Below are 20,667 nucleotides of genomic sequence, written 5' to 3'. Positions count from 1 at the left end.
CAAATAGCAGTGGTTTTCCAAAATGTTGTTAGGGTTAATTAATTCTATGCTTTGGGGTTTAGTTTTAATTTGTTTTGGGGCTTTTCTTTCCAATAGTTTATGAATATTGTTATAGGTAAAAATGATAAAGCCAAATTAATAAATTTAAAAAATAGATTTTTGTTTTGTGACCGAGTTTTGGTCTAAGATAGCCACAATCAAAAGGTCAGTGCGGAGCCCGGGGATTGGCACTGGGTGAAACACAGGTCTGGCCTCTACAGCATTGGATCTCCTATGTTCACATCAACTGTTCTGTCCAAGCAGTTCTTATACTATCTATTCTGCCTGAGGCAGGGTTTCTTTTCTTCTTTTCAGAGGTTCACATATTCATGTTGTTTCTTTTCTCTGTCTTGAGCTGAACAAAACCATGTGGGGAATCGATGTATACCAATCATTGAGTTACTGGAACTAAGCATTGAGATGGTGCATATTCCTGATGGCTCTGGCTATCTCAATCTTAGATATTTATTGAGTATTCATCACCTGGGTGTTCCTCGGATCACCTTGGAGAAGGACCCATCTCCTAGCTGGCCACATCCATTTGTTTGCAAATTAGGTCCTTTTCTCTCTGCTGCCAGCTGTGGTTTTGAAATACTATGAAGCAATCTTCCCAACTCTGGTTTGAGTGCTTAAGAAACCTTGTAAGAATATTTCTTACCAACATAACATATTTCATACATCTATTTCTTATAAGCATGAATTATCCAAAATACACATAACAAATATATAGTATAGAGTTTTGAACAGGAGGCTGCTCATTGTGCTACTTTCAAATAGAAAAGAGTCTATTAAATATTGGAAGCTGGAATTTTTGCTGTAGTAGTGTAAAAATGTATTTACTGATGTAATCAGTCCCTTCTGCATATAAATATTCAATTAATTAGCATTAAGAAATATTCTAGGTGTATTGGCAATCTATTATTAACAAGATTTTCGGTGTCTGGAAGTTCGTCCATCAAGGATCTCTATTTATTGCTTGCTTCTAATTTGTACTGTTTCCAATTTGCGGTTGCTTTTTTATTGTAACAGTGCTATTACTGTTGTTGAATCTCAGGATTTGAGCAAAATCTGTCTGCAGTGATCTTGTCTTCATGTTTTAAGCTGTAGCAGATCTGAGTCACTGCCATCGGGATTGAATTGTCCTTGTGAACCCTGGTGTGAAAATGCTTAAGAGCAGTCTCTGACACAAAGGACTGCATTGTTTGCTTTTCTAAGTCCCATACTTAATTAGTTGATGTGGCTCTGTGCAAGTGCCATCTCCTAACAATCCTGGTATAATAGAATGCTGGTTTACTGGTGAATCCTGTGAAAAATAAATTTGACATGTCTTTCAAGAAGTGCACCTAAACAAGAGATTTGTAGTCTGTACAAGATCTTTAGAGATTTTGGGAAGCGCGCGTAAATGGTGTTCTGCTGGTGAATCACAGGCATCCTTTACAGACCATCAGCATGGTGTGAGCTTGCTGGATCAACATCTGCCTCAGATGCATTGGCCATTTAGTTATTGGTATTTTGTAGCAGTTTTCCCCTTGTCACCTTAAAATATCTCCATGGACAAGGTTCTGCATTAAGGTTGATGTATGGGAGATGAGGGTTTTGCCCAAAATCTTTGCATTGTTTCATGTTCTGTTTTAAGTTAGAACTTTGTTCTGTGGCACTTGAAACAAACTTTTTAAGAAACAGCCTCTAACTGGTCTGGCTGTAAGCAATTCTTTTCCATGTCACTGCCCCTTATGCAGTAGGATCTGCACCATCACTGTAAACTCTGAATATTCTGCCTTAATGTCAGTAAAGTCAGCAACAAGAAGAAAACTACTACACTTGTTCATATATACCTTAGCATGCTATTTCTGACTCTTCTAAGGTACATAATCATTCACAGGATTACAGGTTAAATTCAACTAGCTAACGTCTTAATACTGAGTGTGAAATGCATAGGAATGTAAATGTATGATGTTGTTCTGCCTTTACAGTATGTGCTTCTAAACGAATTTCATTTTCCTTTCTGAATAAAACTTTTTTGTTGGTGGTGGTGGCAGTGTTGCTTGAGTTCATGCCTGGTAACTGAATTAATTGTAAGAAATGAACATTCATATCTGAGGTATATCCTAATCTAGATGAGGAAAAGTGGACTGCCATTGGTTTTTTGAGATATTCTTTTTGGTGAAATGTACCTGCCCATTTGACTTGTGGAGCTTGGTCGGAGCTGATTTGAAGGTATATACTGATTTCTCCAGCAAAGCTGGCATTTAATGCTGAAATCTGTCCTTAGCAAGAAGATAACCAAATGAGGGCCAAAGGCTGGAATGCCATAGAAAAGGCAAAAAAACATGTTTTGAGAGAATTGAGAGAAAGAACAACCATCTGTAAGGCCCCAATCCACTTGCTGAAAGGGCTTTTGAAGGGGGTTATTGTGGTTCTTGTACTCTGGGTTAAAGGCATGGGAGTAAAACCAAGAGGTACAAACAACTTTAGTGGCAAACTTTAGAAAATCAGTGAGGTTTGGCAAAAGGTTTGGGATAACACTCAATCAACATAAAACACTTCTCAGAGCATTAACTTGACCCATTTCACTTAGCAAACTTTAAAAGTTTGATGCTAAGTTACTCAAAATGTTACAAGAAGAAGGGAATTAGAAGAAGAAGAGAAAGAGAGAAAATATACAGCAAAGCACACACATAGATGCAAACTCCTGAGTTCCAACAGTGTTTAGATAGACATTTCAAGATGAAGGTAGTGTCAGGACATGCGGCCTCATGCTGAACCTTACATACCCCTCGGCTTTCATGGGCCCAACCCCACTGGTGGGACTTCTGGTCATTTGGCCACTCAGAAGCTGGGTCGGGGCTCCAGGCCTGGAGTGTGGGGCATTTCCTCCAGTGTGCCCATGAATGGTAGCTCAGCCATTTGGTTCAGCTACAGGGGCCACACAAGCCAAGGACGATACTGGTAATACCAATAACTGCAGCAACTGGTGTGCCAGAGCACCCCTTTCTGCACTTGGAAATGAGCTGAGTCAGTCATGGAATAAGGCAGGGCATTGCCCACGTGTGCCATTGTGCATTCCCTGTGCCCCGAGTGTGTTGCGTCCCACTCCTCAGTGACATCCTGCCCATCCTGGAACATGGAACTCCCCGTTTCTGAGGACACATGGCCATTGTCACCAGCACACAGCAGGACCAGTCAGACCCTTCGGCGGCTGGGTCAAGAGCAGAGGTGTCAGAGCAATAGTGAGCGTTGTTCCAGCTTGGTTGGTTCTAGCACATGTTGTTCAAGAGGCCGATCCACACACTGAGTGGAGGTAATTATTTACAGTTCTGTGCAGAAAAGGGGGTGCTCAGGGACAAATTCACAAAGCCAACACCACAAGAACCAGAGTGTCTTAGTATTCATTTTAGCAAAGAAAGGAATTAGTGTTCATTGACTGCAAGTTCCCTAGTTCTCTTCATAATTAGTATTCTGTCTGCTGTTGGGTAATAATCCTCTCACTTCTCATGTTCATTAGTCTGCATGCTCAGTCTCACCCTTCTTTTATGTCAATGGTTTCTTGAGTGGATGGCCATTGTCTGCCCCTGCTGGAATGGCCTTTTACCTCACAGGAGGTGATTCAGCACAGTTTCTGCATTGGCTTTATCAGTTTGTTCCTTTCCTTGGGGGTTCTGCCAAATGTCCTTGTGCCCATAAAGTCTCCATTCTTTGTGTCCACCATCAGGGGTACATCCTTCTTCCCAAGCCTTGTTAACCTCCCCTGTGTCTGAGGTAACTGAAGCCTGCCAAGCCCTACACCTCAACAAGACAATTCAGCCAAGAAGTAACCTGCCTTTCAAAAGGCCTGGCCATAACTTAGAGCTTGTTGGCTACTTCTTGTTTCATCTCCCTTCTTGTTGATGAGCCTTGAAAGACACAAAGGACAAACATCAGAAAATCAAAGAACACATTTTCCTAACAACTATTTTGCATTTTGCAGATTTTTCAGCAGGATCAGTGGCTGTGTGGGAGCCAGAGCACCCTAGGCAGAGTGGGATGGCGGAGCTGTGGCCTGGGCACGATCCAGAGCGTTTCACAGGGCTCCAATCCACACTGCATTCTGCAGGGCCCCAACAGCACTACAATGCCCATCAGGGTGGCCCAGAGGTCCCAGGACCAGCAGGTGAGGGGCAGTTGTTGGGCTCTGTGGGTTGGCAGCGGGTGGTGGCTTGGCCATGGTGTTGGTGTCAGGTGCTGCTGACCCTGTGGCGCCTGTTGGGCAGAGCTGCAGCCCCACTGGTGCTCCAAGGGCCCTTTTGGGGCAGCTGCCCGGGTGGAAGTGATTCACAGGCACAGCATGGAGGAGGTGCCAGTGGAAGTGGGAGGTTCCCCATGTTGTGACATTCAGGAAATTCATGTTCTGGGAATGGCTTGTGGCCAAAATGCCTGGATTTCTCATTGTTTTGTATTTATACCAGAGTCATCAAAAGTGTAAGGATAAATTAAACCCTCGGACAGTAATTTTTTTAGTATTAGGAGTAAGCATCACTTTATTCCTGGCACTGGTGCATAGTGGAAAATTCCAGCTACATGCACACCACTTTCAAAGCTTTTCCACTTATTGATACATTTTTAGCAAACAAAGAAATGACTGTTCATTCGTTCTAAATTACATCATTCTCCTCATTAATTATTATTCTATCTTGTCTTGGATATTGATGTCTCTTTTCTTGTGCTAATTAGTCCACATTTTTCAGTCTGTTTATTATCTTTTTCTCAGACAAGTTGTTTTGAGTTCTGACGCTGAAATATCTTTATTAGCTTCTTCTTTGTCTTCTGGCTACATGTTCTTGGAGGGCTGTGAAGTCTAGATTCCAGGTTTCTGTAAGGTTTTAAATTTTTACACCCTCAGGCTTTGTTCATTGAAGGTTATCAGGGTTACTTCAGCAAAACTAAAAGTTTGGGTGATCTATCAATCCAACAATAGACTGTCAAAAGACACTTAGCTGCCTTCTCTCTAAAGCGGAAAATTGCAATGCTTAAGACTAATACACTGCTTGTGATCAATATACTGCTTATGATTAATTAAACAATTAATGACAAAGTTAATTAAAATAATAAATTAGGAAAAAAAGTGTGCTAAACAAGCCACGAAAAGCTGCATAAGTAATCCAAGCTGATGAGTTTGGTACCTACATGATTTTTTTTCCATTCTTCTATCAAATGCACAGATGCTCTTAGAGCATACTAATTTGTTAAGGTGACATAAAAGTGTTATAAATGAAAATTTGTCCAGCCAAATTAATATGAAAAAATAAAATATTTATTTTGCAATCAAATTCTATCTAGCCAGTCACAAGGAAAGAACAGAGCCGAGCCCGGGGTCGGCCCTGGATGTGCAACAAAGAGGTCAGCCTCAGCAGAGGTTTTTCTCTATGCCCACCCACCTCCATCTTGGCACAAGTGGTTTTTATAGGGAAAATTCTGCCTGAGGCCAAGATTTCACCAATCAGTCTTTTCTTCTATTCAGAGTCTATATGTTAATAAGATTTTCCTTTTTGGTGATGAGGGAGAATAATTCAGTGTCCGGAGTTTGTTGAATCCCTTGATGAAATTTATGGGAATTTGGGAACACTGCATTCACATGTATCTGCCTGAGGATTTCCATGATATCTATCTTGGGTTGTTCAAGCAATGATCAGCACCTGGGGTTTCTGTATCTCCCCAGACATGGCCCATCTCCTGGCGAGCTGTACCTTCTTACTTGTAAATCAGTTTCCAATATACACGCGGTCTCGGCTGCGAGGGCGGGGGGAATCCTAATACAAACGTGTATACTCTAACAAATATTCAATATCACATATATCATATTAGAAATGGCGCAAATTATATCTACTACATATAACAAAAGGATGTGAAGTTCAGGTGACTCCCTGTTCCTCTTCTTGTCCAGTCACTGTCCTAAGCTCTGCCAGTAGTGATGATTGAAACAGAAATATTAATGGACTTTGTGCAAATGACAGAAACATGGATGAAGCCTGCCAGTCCTTCCTTGTTCCCATACTGCTTGATGGGATGCAGTTTGGAGCATTGAGGTCAAGGTTTGGACCACCCCACAGACCTAAATTCCCTGCCTTGGTAGCTGATATTTTGGTTTTGGGGTACCTAGGCACTGTCATTATCCTTTAAATTTAATTGAGAAATTAAAAGAAAATGACTGTGAGGATGCCTCATAGAGAATTTCATAAGGTCATTATGGTAAACTTCGCTTGATTTAATTTTTGGTCTTGGTTGTTAATAAAGTGAGTGTTGCCAGAACACTGTGTTAGGTTCTTTTCAAGGAAATTGAAAGGAAGATATTGATGGAATCTTCCCCATGGATTCCATCATTTCCCACAAAGCACAACATGCTCAGGTGATGTAATTTGTTATTAATCTGTTCTCAGTGCTGTTTCCCCAAGGAGCCTGGCTCCAGCTAGACATGAGGTGTGCATTCCCCTTACATGCACTCAGTGGTGCTGCCTGCAGCAGTGAGCTGAGCCAGGTACAACCAGCTGCCCTGAGAAAAGTAGGCTCTCCCTGGCTGTGGCTGCAGCCACCTGCCTGCAGGGACTTCCCTGCCACTGCAAGTGCAGCTCTTGCTCTGCCTTAGGCTAGTGCAGAGCATTTTAAACTAGCATCATGATGACTTTTTGTAGAGACAAAACTAAACTTCTGAATTTTTCACTGGGGATGTTTTCACATGTGAACGATGATTGATGATTTGTGTGATTCTTGGTGGTGGTCTACACAGACCCTAAGGGAATATTTAACATTCAGTAACTGGGATGTGAGGAGTGGTGGTAGTGAGACAATTGTGGAACTTGGTGCTGCTTTGGCTTTAGGCTAGCACTGAAAACCTCAGGTGAGACAGATCTGGTTGCTGGTAGGGTACGGGGTACCTTTGCAACATGCTTCATGCAGTACCAGTTAGGGACTGGGCTTTGTCACAGAATCAGAGAATATGCTGAATTGGAAGGGATACACAAGGACATTAAAAATCAGCTCTGTCCCCAAGAATATCCATCATTGATGGATATCCCCAAGAATATTCATCATCGATTTAAATCAACTTTCTTGATCAACTTGCCTTCTCCCATCTTCCCATTTGACACTTCTTTTTCTGTTTTCCTCTCCTTTGGGAAAACAAGCAGATGCAAGAAGAGCCGAATCAAACACTTCATGTCCTGCCTCTGAGAAAAAGAGAACAATGCTCATTAAGCCTGCAGAGAGTGAAGGGAATGCTTGCAGTGCTGTTTATTGCTGACCCTACAGGGACAGGGTGATTAATTTACTTGCTCTGAGGACTTACAAGAAGCCACAGTTACTTGCTCGCTTGCAAAGAGATGGAGTCATGCAAAAGGACAAGGGCACCCTTGGAAAGATCCTTCAGCAGGTGATATTGTGGAGTGTCTGTCAGCAATTTTTCCACCACACTATTCTTTCGTTCCTAATTGTCACTTGTTTCTCCACTGTTTTTAGATAAATTAGATACTAATGAGCAAGTTAAGAAATGCTCCCTGTTAAGTTTTTTCATCAACTTGTTATGTGCCATTTCTAATATGATATATGTGATATTGAATATTTGTTGGAGTATACACGTTTGTATTAGGACTCCCCCCCACCCTCACAGGTGAAACCTGGTGTATGTTGAAACCAAATTTACACGTAAAAGGATGTGGCTCGGCCAGGAGATGGGCCATGTCTGGAGAGATGGGGGGGGGTGGGGAGGGACCCGGTGGGGAGGGACCCCAGGCACTGATGCTCACGTGAACGACCCGAGATGGATATCATGGAAATCCTCAGGCAGCTACATGTGAATGCAGCATTCCCATAAATTTCATCAAGGGATTCAACAGCTCCAGACACTGGATTGTTCTTCTTCATCATCAAAAAATAAAATCTTATTAACCTATGGATTCTGAATAGAAGAAAAGACTGATTGCTGAAATCTTGGCCACAGGCGGAATTTTCCCTGTAAAAACTGCTTGTGCCAGGATGGAAGTGTGTGGGCATAGAGGAAAACCTCTGCTGAGGCTGACCTCTTTGTTGCACACCCAGAGCCGACCCCGGGCTCGGCTCTGTTCTTTCCTTGTGACTGGCTAGATAGAATTTGATTGCAAAATAAATATTTTATTTTTTCATATTAATTTGGCTGGACAAATTTTCATTTATAACAGCTTTATCTAGAGGTCTCAAGCTGCAGGTCTGTGTGAGGAAAGAAAGAAAACTTCAAAACTTTTGTGGCATTATTTTGCTAGAATAGCTGGCAAGTGTTATGTGTAGTAGATATAATTCGCGCCATTTCTAATATGATGTATGTGATATTGAATATTTGTTAGAGTATACATGTCTGTATTAGGATTCCGCCCCCCCCCCCCCACCCCCACCCTCACAGGCGCAGGTGAGATCGGGTGTAGATTGGAAACTGATTTACAAGTAAGAAGGTACTGCTCGCCAAATCCTTCTGGGCAACTACTGCAGTGTTTCAGCAACAGAATTTGAAGATAGTGCTGGGCCTTGCATCAATTGTATTGATTTTGAAATGCCACCCTCAGCTTCTGAAGTGTGAGGAGCCCGGGGTAAAGCTCCTTGAAAGACTGGACTGTGCTGTCCACCAGCAGAGGACTTGTGGGTGCTGAGTCACCAGGAAACCAAGCTAAGTCTGGGATCCTGGTTCTACAGGTGAACTGAGTTGATTTCCAGAGGAGTTGCGTGCACTTTTCCGCCATCTCACGCAGTAATTTCTTTCTGCTTTCAAGCTGGCTCCTGGGTCTACCTGAAGATTTTAACAGAGAGGGGATTGACTACAACTCATTTTCATTGGGATGTGGCTATGCAAGGGTCTGCAAGGAATCTTACAGGGAGCACGGAGCCTGGGCAAACATCTGTGAGGCTGCGGCTTTGGCCTGTTCCAAAGGGCCCTTCCTTGGGCTCGACATCTGCAGGGCGTTGCAGAGCAGTGGGTTGCAGGCTGCTGCCAGAGCTCCAACACAACACAACTGTGGCAGCCCAGGAACCACTGCAAACCTCCTGTGGTTGTTCTGAGGCTTTCAGTGGCCAGAGAAAGAGCAAGCAGGACAAGAGGAGCTTGTGTGTCAAGAGCTAAGCCAGCATCTCCCTGCCACAAAAGGGAGGCCGTGCAGCAAAGGGAGAGGGAGCAAAAATCAACATGCACCGGTGTGCTCAAGAAGCAGCTGCACACTGCAATACTCCTGGAAATTTATTTTCTTTGCTTCTTTTTCCCCCTACATGTGATGGAAGAAGTTGGCTTTTCAGAACCAACTAAGATGCCAGGGAGAAGAAGCACACTTGCTTTTTGTTCTTGGGTGCAGGCTGGGCTGCCGTGTCTTCTGAGCTCCCCTGGGATGCCTTGAGCTCTGGCGTATGGACTGGAAGGACATGTTCTGCTGCTTCATGACTGAGGAGAACTTCCCAGGCTTTTCTCTTGTGTCAGCTGTAGAGAAGGTTCAGTTGCTGTGCACAACAAACCCAGAGCAGCTGGCTATTGTGAGGTCAAGGCAGCGGTGTCACGTCACGGTGCTCTCAGCACAGCGACGTACCGGTGTGCCCAAGGCCTGGTTGTCCAGAGCAGCTTTTCCGCTCGCTCCCTGCAGGAGGATCCTTGCACCCAAGGAGTTCTCAGCAGACGGCCTGCACGCCGAGAGGAGTCTTGCTTTTCCCCTTGGCTGGCATTCAGTGTGCAAACCCGCAGAGCACGGCCAAAATGTTCGGGCAGGTCTGTGCTGCGGTTTGCACCATCTTTTCTGTTGCTTATTCTGGATATTACCTGACCCACCTGACTCGTAAGTAAAGGTTTACCCTGGGGCTGGCGTCCCCTGGCTTTTACTTCGCTCTGCTCTATAGGCCAGAGTAGTGACCGAGTTGACCTGGGAACAAAATTGCCGTTAGGATGCCACCAGTTTGGTAAATCTCCTGCCAGCAGCATCAGCTAAGAAGGGGGTATCTGTACTGGGTGGTAGGCACAGAGTGTTTGCAATGCCATTTGCAGCCTGCAGTGCTTGCCTTCCCTCCCCGGGACAGCACGTGGCAGTGGAGTCTGTCATTTCCTCAGCTTGCTGCTTCAACCAAGACAACCTGGAAATTGTGGACTCTGGGGGGAGATGCTCAGAAGTTCTTCTCAAAACCCTGTGGCTCTCTCCAGGAGTGAAGGAAAGCATCTTTCGCTCCAAATGCTGCCATTTAGAGGCCGTCGCTGTCTGCCTTGACCCTTCTAGGGTACGCCAAGGTAGCCATTCCCCGGGCGATGCAGCACCAACTCCAGTCCAGTTAGGCTTTGCTGCTGAAGGCAGGAGCTGTTGCGGGGCCGCTGCAGCAGAGAGCTGCCACAGCAAAGGGGCCCTTTGTGGAAGCTTTGCTGTTGTATTGTCTTCCAGCAACTGATGGGAATGACTTGTGCATGCAATTAAAAAAACTATCTATAAAATGCAGGGAAGCGAAGAGGAAAAACTGCTTGATCTGTTGGGCAGAGCAGAAGCTCAGCCTGTTAAAGAACAACTGGCATTCCCATGGCCGTGTTTCTATTTCTTTCCTGGCAAAAGAGGCCCAAATGTAGACAGTGCCTACTCTAGTGTCCTTGTTTGTTCTCTTGCTTGTTGCGGTGCGGTCCGCAACCTCTCACCACAACGTCCCGAGCGTGGACGTGTTGGGCGGCGAGGGAAGAGAACGGGCGGCCGATCCCCCTGTGAAGCTCTGCAGTCCCAGTTGTTGGCGCAGGGACAGATGGAGGCGACACGGGACTTGGGGGTGCGCAGGATGGATTTATTTAGTGAGCCCCAAGACCCTCCGGGGAGGGTGAACAAAGGTTTTATACAAGAACTCAGGAGGAGGGGTTTAGGAACAACAACCAATAGGGGAATACCAGGGGAGGAGTTTAGGGCAGGACTAACATATCACAAACCTATCAGGGAAAACAGGGGAGTGGAGTAATACAACGTAACCAATAGGGTGTTGAGCCTCACTAAATAGACAGGGAAGGCTCTGGAAACAGGGGAGGAGGCTGGGAGGAGTGACAGGGAAGGTTCTGGGGAAAGGGGCAGGGGAAGGGAAGATTGACATCTTGGTGAGGAGGGGGTTAGGGAAGAGCTAGGGAAGATTGACAACTGGGGAGAGGAGGAGATTGGGGGGGGGGGGGGTATGAACACTAAACAAATATCAAATTAAATAAAAAACACGCCACCACATCTCCCCCTTTCTTTTTACAAAAGGAAGGAGAGTTCTGACATTGAAAGAAAATTAATACAATAAGCAAATAATGTAAACTTCATATATAAGATACAGCAAAATTATAAAGTAACATTACAAGTTAATAAAAGAATATAAGTTGAAGAACATTAGAGAAGTACAAATTAATTACAATTACGATACACGGGTAACACTCGGCGAGATTCATAACTTGATTCGATTCAAAACTTGACTTGTCGCGGTGCTGGTGATATTCAGCTTCATGAAGTTCGTATGGCAGAGTTGAAGCAGCGAGCGGCGACATGGTCTGTCTAATTTCATTCTTTATTCATATGGTGGACATACTATCTCGTGTATTGCTTAAATGGAGTGGTTATTCTTTCTATAAAATATAACTCAACAAATAAATTATTCCAAAAATAATTAAAAGCAATAAGGGGAATTTATAATGAAATAAAAAGGAACATTGGGTAGGGTATATTAAGGAGTGGGATAGGGGAATCAGACAATCACTCTATGAGTGACTGTCATGATTACTAAAGGGAATCGGTAAGGGGTGGACCAGAGCGCCGCCATCTTAGGGGGAGGACAAAATGGCGGGTTCCCAGTCCGGGGTTTCAGCCCCACCTTCTCCCAAAGGAGACCCCTCCCAAGAAGGGGAGTGATCTCCTAAGAAGGAGGGTCCTCTGATGGGAGGTCCTCGACAGCGATCCGTCCCACCAGAGGAGGAGCCAGAAGAAGGATAGGGAGTATCCAGCCCCGCCTCCCAACAACAGGGACTAGCCTCGCGACAATTCTGATTGCCGGGGCCCTTGAGGAAGGGGAGGGGTTGGCGGGAAACCAGGGGCGGAAAAGAAGGATCACGGCGGGAAAACGGGTTCCAAGTGGCGTGGCCAGCGCCATCTTGGAAGGGGGTGCTGGATGCACTGTGCCTCCCCTCAGAGACAGCGCGGTCAACACCACCTCCAAGGGAAGGCAACAATGCCCAGCAGGGCACTTGGGGCGGCTCGTACGCTGCCATCCCCAAGGGAGGATAGGGAAAGTTTTTAGGGAAGTCTGAGGGGATGGGGGTATGGGAAGCTTCACAGAAGCTAAAAAGATCTATAGGAGGGGAGCCCGACGCAGCTGGATATCGGCGCAATGCGTGGGTGTAAGGGGCTCTGGTTAAGATTTTATCAACCCTCCCATAGTAAACGTGTCACCTCCTCTATTTCTGTCCCTTCTGTGTCTTTTCTACCCCCTCTGTCCAGCCCAGAATGGGGAGGAGAGGATAGAAAAGACGACTTCTCGAAGAAAAGAAAAAGCGATCAAATATGGGTCCCCATAAAAGACTGAGTGAGGAGTACCTGGGACCTCCCCCCCAGAAACGAAAAACCCACTCGCCCGCCGGGGGCGTACACGAAAACCGTCCCCGTCTGGACACGGGCGAGGGTTAAAACGCAAAAAGAAAAATGGGAAACCCAGCCACCCGTCGGAATTGACAAAACCGCGACCGATGGTTTTCCCATTTCGGTCGTCCTCAACCCCGTCTAGCCCTCCTTACCCTCTGGGCCCGGGTGGTGATGGCTTGATTCTCCTCCTCGTCTAGATGGTAAAGTCGCGCCGAACTGGGGACGTTCCTTCTTCGGCTTGGCCCTTCCAGAGGCCTGGGTGTTCCCGGGACCTGCAGGCAGGTCCAGCCGATTCCGGCTGCATCCAAGGCTCGTCCCCGAAGCCTTGGACTCGGCCACTATCGGCCTCTGGTGGTCTCGTTCAAAGCCGCGACCGATGGTTTTCCCATTTCGGTTGTCCGTTCTTCAGGCTCCCTTGAGCTGCTGCCAAGCCGCCCTCTTTGCCCTGGGGTAGGTCTACTCCTAAAAGCCCCGCAGCATGTCTGCCCCAGTGCAGAACGGCTGATTTGGGGAGGGGTAGAGAGCGCGGAGGCAAGGGCAGAGAGGGTCCCGGAGCCGAATCTTCAGGTCGCTCGGCGCTCGGCTCCTCTTAGCGTCCTGCAGAACTTCCACGGCCGCAGATGTCCCTCTTCCCTCCTTCTTCTTCTGTGAGGCGGGCGCCCCCACGAATTTGCCCGTTTGTTTTACAAGACGAAGGAGGGAACCATCCTCTGCTACCATCTGTTGCGGTGCGGTCCGCAACCTCTCACCACAACGTCCCGAGCGTGGGCGTGCTGGGCGGCGAGGGAAGAGAACGGGCGGCCGATCCCCCTGTGAAGCTCTGCAGTCCCAGTTGTTGGCGCAGGGACAGATGGAGGCGACACGGGACTTGGGGGTGCACAGGATGGATTTATTTAGTGAGCCCCAAGACCCTCCGGGGAGGGTGAACAAAGGTTTTATACAAGAACTCAGGAGGAGGGGTTTAGGAACAACAACCAATAGGGGAATACCAGGGGAGGAGTTTAGGGCAGGACTAACATATCACAAACCTATCAGGGAAAACAGGGGAGTGGAGTAATACAACGTAACCAATAGGGTGTTGAGCCTCACTAAATAGACAGGGAAGGCTCTGGAAACAGGGGAGGAGGCTGGGAGGAGTGACAGGGAAGGTTCTGGGGAAAGGGGCAGGGGAAGGGAAGATTGACATCTTGGTGAGGAGGGGGTTAGGGAAGAGCTAGGGAAGATTGACAACTGGGGAGAGGAGGAGATTGGGGGGGGGGGGTATGAACACTAAACAAATATCAAATTAAATAAAAAACACGCCACCACACTTGCTTGCTGTGGGAAAGGGCTGTTGCTCCTGGAGGCATGTTGGGAAAGGGAAATGCTCTCTGTAGGGAATGACTTGTGCTGTGGGAGCCCCCAGCACAGGCACTTTTCTAAGGGCCTCTGGCTCCTTTTCCCTTGCTTCCTGCAGGTCACCTCACACGTGGATGGAGACAAGCCTGTGCTTTGGTGAGTGGCAAAGGAACCTCTGACGTTGCTGGCGTGTAAGAACTGTGCAGCAAGCTGTGAGCTTGGCCTGTTGCAGTAGAGTGTAGAGTGCCAGCGTGGGAGGCTGAAGGAAAGGCCAGCTGCCTGGTGGCAGCAGCAGTAGCAAAGGGAGCACTGGCTCCTTCCTTATTTTCCCGTCAAGAGCCTTTCAAGAAGTGAAAAGCAAATGTGACAGCTCCAAGGTGTCTTGCTGCTTCTAGCCAGCATGGAAGATCAAATGCACAGCAAGAGGCAGTGCCACCTCATTCAGCCATCTTCCTAGGGCTTTCATGACTCCGAATTCCACTTGTATCCAAGTCTATGATTTGCCCTTATTCTGGGGGCTTTTCCAGCACAGTAGAAAGCAGCTGCAAAAGGATTGGCTGTTCCCAGTCTCTCTCACTTCTGTCTGTCTGCAGGGCTCAGCCGCAGGGTCAGCGCCTCGTCTGGCTGGCACTGTTACTGAGGGAGAGGCTGAAGAGGAGCAAAACAGCATCAAGCCTCCAGCTGCTGTCCCTCCACAGGCTGAACTTGCAGAGCCAGTAAGTGGCATCTGAGGCTGGCCCTGCCTTTGGTGCAGGGCCAAGCTTCAAGCCAGCCCTTCAAACCCAGCCCTTGTTTCTTGCGGCTGAAGATGCTGGGGGCTGTGTGCCTGCCATGACCCAGTGCTGCTTCAGCCAAGCCAGGGAGCCCTGGCCAAAGGGTTCTGAACTTTGACACTTGAGCGTCACTTTGCTGGGATGCTGAGAGAGCTCGAGAATGTCTCTTGGCATCAGACAAGAGGCAGCATGCAATTATTCCCAGCGTAGAAATGAGCCCCTTGTGCCCACTGTCAGTGCGGGCTGCCTGTGGCCAGTGGACAGAGCGCTCCAAAGACTCAGCTGACAGCCTGGCAGGATATTTGGAAAACACTGGCCCCTGGAAGGGACAAGCCAGACTCCATGGACTAATTAGGTTCAGGCATAATGTAGACTGCGCTTCACTTCCACATGGCCAGAGCAGGGTTTGGTGAAGAGAATCCTAGAGGGCTCTGCATTGTAAAGGGTGGGTGGGGCTCAGCAGGGCTGGAATGCAGCCCCAAAGGGCCGCCCCCTAATGCCTGAAATACAGAGGGGAAATCAGTGAAAGGGATCAGAGAAGGGACACGCTCTGGGCTTCTGGGCAGACAGTTGCATGCCGGCTCCAGGATGATTTCATTGCCCAGGAAAACACAGGAGGAGGAAGAACTGCAACAAGGCTCTGGAGCCCTGCTCTCATCTCTTTGTGGATCTTTGCAAGCCCAGCAACAGCTTGTCGCAGTCGTGCAGAAAGGCCAGCACAATGGAGCAAGGAAGTGGCCATGAGGGGCTGTATCAAAGTAGCCTTAGTGGTTTTCCCATTGCCTCTGAGAAGGGGACGTCCAAAAGCCCCCAGCTGAGGAGGCCTGGCGGTGGCCGACAGCATCTTCCAAAGGCCTTGCTTTTGCCGTGTGCTCTCCGGGGTGTCTGTGCCAGCCGCCCTTCTGACGGGCAATCCTTTCTGGTCCCAGCTCAAGACAGGCTCTGCGATTCAACCTGGCTCTGGACCAGCATCGCCTGCAGCAGCCAGCTCTCCCCCAGCTGCCAGCACTTCATCCAGCAGCCCAGCCCAGCAGCCCGAGATGAGAGAGGAGCAGGGCCTGAAGACACTGAGTACGTCTGCCGTGTTTCTTGTCTGCCAGAGCAGTGCGTTGTCTGCGTGTCTCGGTGCAGGCGGTGCCAGAAGTTCCTCCTCGCTCTCGGAGGCGCTTAGGCCTCTCTGCAGAAGCTGTTGTTGTGCTTTGAGGCAGCGAGGGAGCGCTCGGGGTGTTTCTGCTACCTCTGGGGGCAGCTGGGCCTGGCTTGGCTCTGCCTGGGCTGCCTTTCATGCCAAAGGCAAAAGCAGAGATTGTTTCTGGTTGAGCAGAAGGGCTGGCACGTCGCGAGTGACTGGACCCCAGGGAGCTCTCAAGCTCCTGACAGTGGGCACGCATTTTGGATTGTGCGGGCAGCAAGGCCTCCGGTTGAAAGTGAGCCCCTTGCACTGCTTTTGTCTTTCTCAGGGAGCATTGTGAGTCTGGGCGAGCCAATGAAGAAATACAGGGCATTTGAAGAACTTGGACGAGGGTAAGTGGGACGTCTGCTCCACAGAACAAACCATGGGCTGGGTCTTCAGCTTGTGCAATATCAAGCGTGAAGTCAGGCGAGCTCCAAACATGGTCAGGCTCGGGCTTTGCCTCCTGCCACCTCTCAGGACGGCTCAGTCAGAGCAGTCAGGAAGCATCAGCAAAGACAAGTTGATGCAAGCGACGTCTGGCTTGCAGCAGTGAGGAGCAGGACCTGGGAGATCTCCTGCCCCTGTGTCTGTATGGCCTCAAAGGGCACCTTGCCGCTCAAGAGCTGCCTGAGAACAGTTCTAAAAGGCAGTGTTTTCCAAGTTAGTCTTCTCCAGATGTAAACCCGGATGCACACCTGTGTGCAAAGCCACAGACAGAGGGAGACCCCCTTACACTGGAATGGAACCAAGTGGGCATGTGCCTTGGAGATTTGCAGGGTTCCTTGGTCTTCAAGTGGGAGCTCAGTGTTCTCTTGGACACCTGGTCCTGCGTGGCAGAGGGCTGGTGGGCTGACGTGCTGCCGGCTGAAGAGACGCCGCAGCCCGGCCTTTTCTAAGGAGTCCAGGCAGCCTAGGGAGATCTCCTGCCTAGGCTTGCTTTCACTGCCAGGGCTATAAAGGGCTTTTTCTGCTGCCGTTTTCTTTCTAGGGGCTTTGGAGCGGTTTATAAAGCCCTCGACACCAGCACAGGACAACAGGTGAAGTGTCAATACCCGCAGCAGTTTCTCCCTAAGCTCTGCTGTCTAGCAACAGGGCAGTTTGGCACAGCTCGCTGTGTCACGGCATGAGCACTTGCTCTGTGTTGCTTGAGGTCTCGTGCAGGGAGTGACTTCTCAAGTTAATGGTCGCCAATGTCTTTTCAGGTGGCCATCAAGATAGTGTCTCTTCAGGAGAAGATGTCCGAGGAGCTGGCTGTCAATGAAATCCTGGTGATGAGGGACACCAGGAATCCCAATATTGTCAGCTACTTAGACAGGTTGGGGTGTTCTCATGTCTGTGTAGCTTTAGAGAGTGCAAGCCAGAAGTGACAACGCCCTTTGGTTGCCGGCAGAAAATAGAGCCGTTTAGCATTTCCCTACTCATCTGCAGTGCGCAGGAGGAGTTTGCAGCTGGTGTTCAGTAATCTCTTCTGGCATGTGTAGCTTGGAGAGCAGTTGCAAAAGCCCGGGTCAGGCCCTGGGGTGCCTGAGCTGTGCCCGTTCCTCTCTGTCTCTCTCCATGCCGTGGTTTCCTTCTTTCAGCTACCTGGTGGATGCGGAGCTCTGGCTGGCGATGGAGTTCATGGATGGCGGCACGTTGTTTGATGTGCTCAGGGCAGTGTACCTGGAGGAAGGAGAGATAGGCGCCGTCTGTCGGGAGGTGAGGCGTCCCGCTTGTGCTTCCCCTGGCCTGCCCAGGATGCTTCTTGTCAACTGGTGGTTAAGGAGAGCAGAGATTTCTTGCCCCCGGCTTGCTTTTGGCGCTGCTCTCATGACACAGAGGAGAAGAAAGAGCATTAATCTGAAGTGAACTGCCTGCTGGAGTCCCCGCGCGCCTTAGGCTCTGTTCTTGCACTCTTCCATGCTTTCTGTCCTCTGGCGCTCGTGCTCGCTCACCTGCTTTGTTTCCTTGTTTCCTCCTCTCAGCTTTGCCTCTGAATGTTTGCCTGGAGCCTGTCCATCTGTCCTACATTCCTTGACATTCTAAGCCCGCATGCGGGTGGCAGAATTTCAAGCCACGGGCGAAGATGTCCTCAGCTTCAAAACATGGCGTTGCAGCCCAGATGGCGAGGGATTCTGAAACAGGTCTAATGTGCTGCTTCCTCCTCTGCTGCCACAGGGCTTCCAATGAAATCGTTGCCATGCTGCTTGCCAGCCAAAGGTCACGTGCTTGGTACCAATGGCAGGATGGACTTGTGCGAGTTCAGATGCCTTCGCTTTGAAATATCGAAAACACTTCTAAGAGTGTTGAAGCAGCAAGCTCTTCCTCTTGACAGCACCGTGCTAGTGCGCCCTCCTTCACAATTCCCTGAGAAAGCTGTCAATCTCTTGGAGCCCTTTCCTTTCTTCTGGGATCAAATCAGATGCTGAATGTTAACTTTCCTTCCCTTCTTTCTCTCTCAGTGCCTGCAAGGACTGCATTTCCTCCATTCCCGCCGAGTCATCCACAGAGACATCAAAAGCTGCAACGTTCTCCTGGGCATGGACGGATCTGTCAAGCTGGGTGGGTATCCCCCCTGCTCAGGGGCAGCGTTCCCCGCGTGTGCTGTGGGGCTGCTTTTTGGTGACTGCCACTTCCCCAGAAGCGCTGCTCAGCCAGTGCGTGAATGGTGAGGGTGTTTCCGAAATGGCCAATGCCCTATTTCCCTGGCTCCAGCCACGGGGAAGGCGAGCTCAGCTGCGTTTTCAGCTAGACTCGGCATGGCCTTGGCAGGCTTGGAGTGGGCCATCCTTTAGCCCGGTTTGCCAGCAGGGGCTGGCTTTGAGAGGCTTTGTTTTTCTCCTCAGCTGACTTTGGCCTCTGCGCTCAGCTCAGCCCTGAGCGCAGCAAGCGCAGCTCCAGAGTGGGCACTCCCAGCTGGATGGCCCCGGAAGTGGTGAGAGGAGAAGCCTATGGCCCCAAAGTGGACATCTGGTCCCTGGGGATCATGGGGCTGGAAATGGTGGAAGGGGAAGCTCCTTACGAGAGGATAGCCCGTGTCAGGGTAAGGTGCAGCTTAGCAAGGGGTCTCTGTGTGGAGAGAGCTGTTGTGGCTAGGAAAGGAGCAGCTCGAGTGTCCTCTTCCATCCATGTGCTGTAGGTTTTTGAACTGATAGAAATGAACGGGCCCCCAAAACTGCAGAACCCCAGGCACCACTCGGCTCTCCTGCGCGACTTTCTGCGCTGCTGCCTGCAGGCAGACGAGGACAGGCGCTGGTCTGCCCAGGAACTCCTGCAGGTAAGAAAAAGCAAAGGGGCAAAAAGCCCTGTGAGCTGAGGACACCTGCATCAAGGGATCAAGAGGAGTGTGGGCTGCGTGGGTGAGACAGGTTCCAGGAGAGGAAGGCCCACGGGGAATGTGCTGCCCTCGGTCCTCTTGGTGTGTCTTTTGGGCAGCCAAGGAGTCCTGCTTGGGCCCGTGAGGATGTGCTCATGGAAAGTAACGGGGGTTCCTTTCTTTTTTGGTTTTTCTTCCGGGCAGCATCTGTTTGTGACCTCAGGCGAGCCAGCCTCCAGCCTGGCTGCTCTGGTCGCCTCAGCCAAGCAAGTGCTGGAAGACTGGAGAGGAGACGCTTGCGCCTGAGGAGGCCCTTGTGCCGTGCCAGCTCAGAGCAGGGGCAAGGGGATGTATTGCGTTTAAACAGAGATTCAGCCATCCCCTGACTTTTTAATAAGGGGCTGTGCTGTAGATAGGAAATTTAATGGTTTCAGAATTTTCTTAGTTAAGCTGGGTTCAATTTAAGCTTTATAGAGTGCAAGCCTCCCTTTCCCTGCCCCTTCCCTAGAACATTCCCTGTCACTCCTTCTAGTGTCTTCCCCTTCTTCCAGAGTGGTCCCTGTCCATTTAGTTACACTCAACACCCTAATGGTTACTTTGTGTTATACCACTCCCCTATTTCCCCTGACAGGTTTATGATCTGTTAGTCCTGCCTTAGACCCCTCCCCAGGTCTACCCTTATTGGTTATTGTTCCTACTCCCCTCCTCCTGAGTTCCTGTATAAAACCTTTGTTTGCCCTCCCAAGCTGATCTTGGGGCTCCATAATCTTCACTGAATAAATCCATCTTGTTACACCCCAAGATCCGTGTCACCTCCATCTGTCCCCGTGCCGATAACTGGGATTGCAGAGCTTGCAGGGGGACGGCCACACCTCTCTTCCCTTGCCGCCCAGCACACCACTCGGGGTGTCGTGAGGGGACGCGACACAAAAGTCACAGTTAGAGCTAAGCATGATGCTTGTCTTCCTCCTGCTTGTTTAATACACATCTTTGTTTCTAGGCCTGGTGATTTTCCAGGATGCTACTGCCAAGGAGAAAATTGTCACTATTGCTGGTTTTGACATTGCTTTTTTGTAGAATTTTGATCTATATCTACAGTGATCTACAGGATCTGAGTCTTTGACATGAAGTTCCTTCAAGCAACATTTCTAAGCATAGTGGGCAATAAAGTCCAGATACTAATGAGTTGTGGTTGTTTTAACTCTGTGTAACATATGGTACATTATCACAAAACATGTTATTTTTGAGTGTTTCAGGCAATTAAAACTTAGGCTTATTCTTGTCAATACTTTACTTTCTTCCCTTCAGAAAGCTGTATGTCCAAGTACTAATTTCTTTCTGAGTTTGCTGAAACTTTACCTGTCGGATAATACTTCTTTCTTGACCCAGAGAGGGGGCAACTAACAGGCCTTTTAAAAACTTTAATTCTATTTTAGACTCATGGGA

General features: G+C 48.6%; 1 protein-coding gene across 1 annotated transcript; it reads left to right on the top strand.

Moving 5' to 3' along the window:
* Nucleotides 1-12,390: 12,390 nt before the first annotated feature.
* On the top strand, nucleotides 12,391-19,283 carry LOC100220906 (serine/threonine-protein kinase PAK 1-like). Its single transcript, XM_072922827.1, has 11 exons — nucleotides 12,391-12,400; nucleotides 12,839-13,091; nucleotides 14,098-14,135; nucleotides 15,647-15,823; nucleotides 16,213-16,276; nucleotides 16,915-16,963; nucleotides 17,129-17,241; nucleotides 17,507-17,624; nucleotides 18,368-18,467; nucleotides 18,752-18,948; nucleotides 19,045-19,283. The coding sequence occupies exons 1-11, from the start codon at nucleotides 12,391-12,393 to the stop codon at nucleotides 19,219-19,221; spliced, it is 1,296 nt and encodes a 431-aa protein (XP_072778928.1). The 3' UTR covers nucleotides 19,222-19,283.
* The last annotated feature ends 1,384 nt before the right edge of the window (nucleotides 19,284-20,667 follow it).

This window comes from Taeniopygia guttata, chromosome Z, assembly GCF_048771995.1.
Source record: "Taeniopygia guttata chromosome Z, bTaeGut7.mat, whole genome shotgun sequence".
NCBI classification, from domain to species: Eukaryota; Metazoa; Chordata; class Aves; order Passeriformes; family Estrildidae; genus Taeniopygia; species Taeniopygia guttata.
The sequence above is the reverse complement of the archived record's forward strand: the minus strand, read 5'-3'. Positions and strand labels throughout refer to the sequence as shown.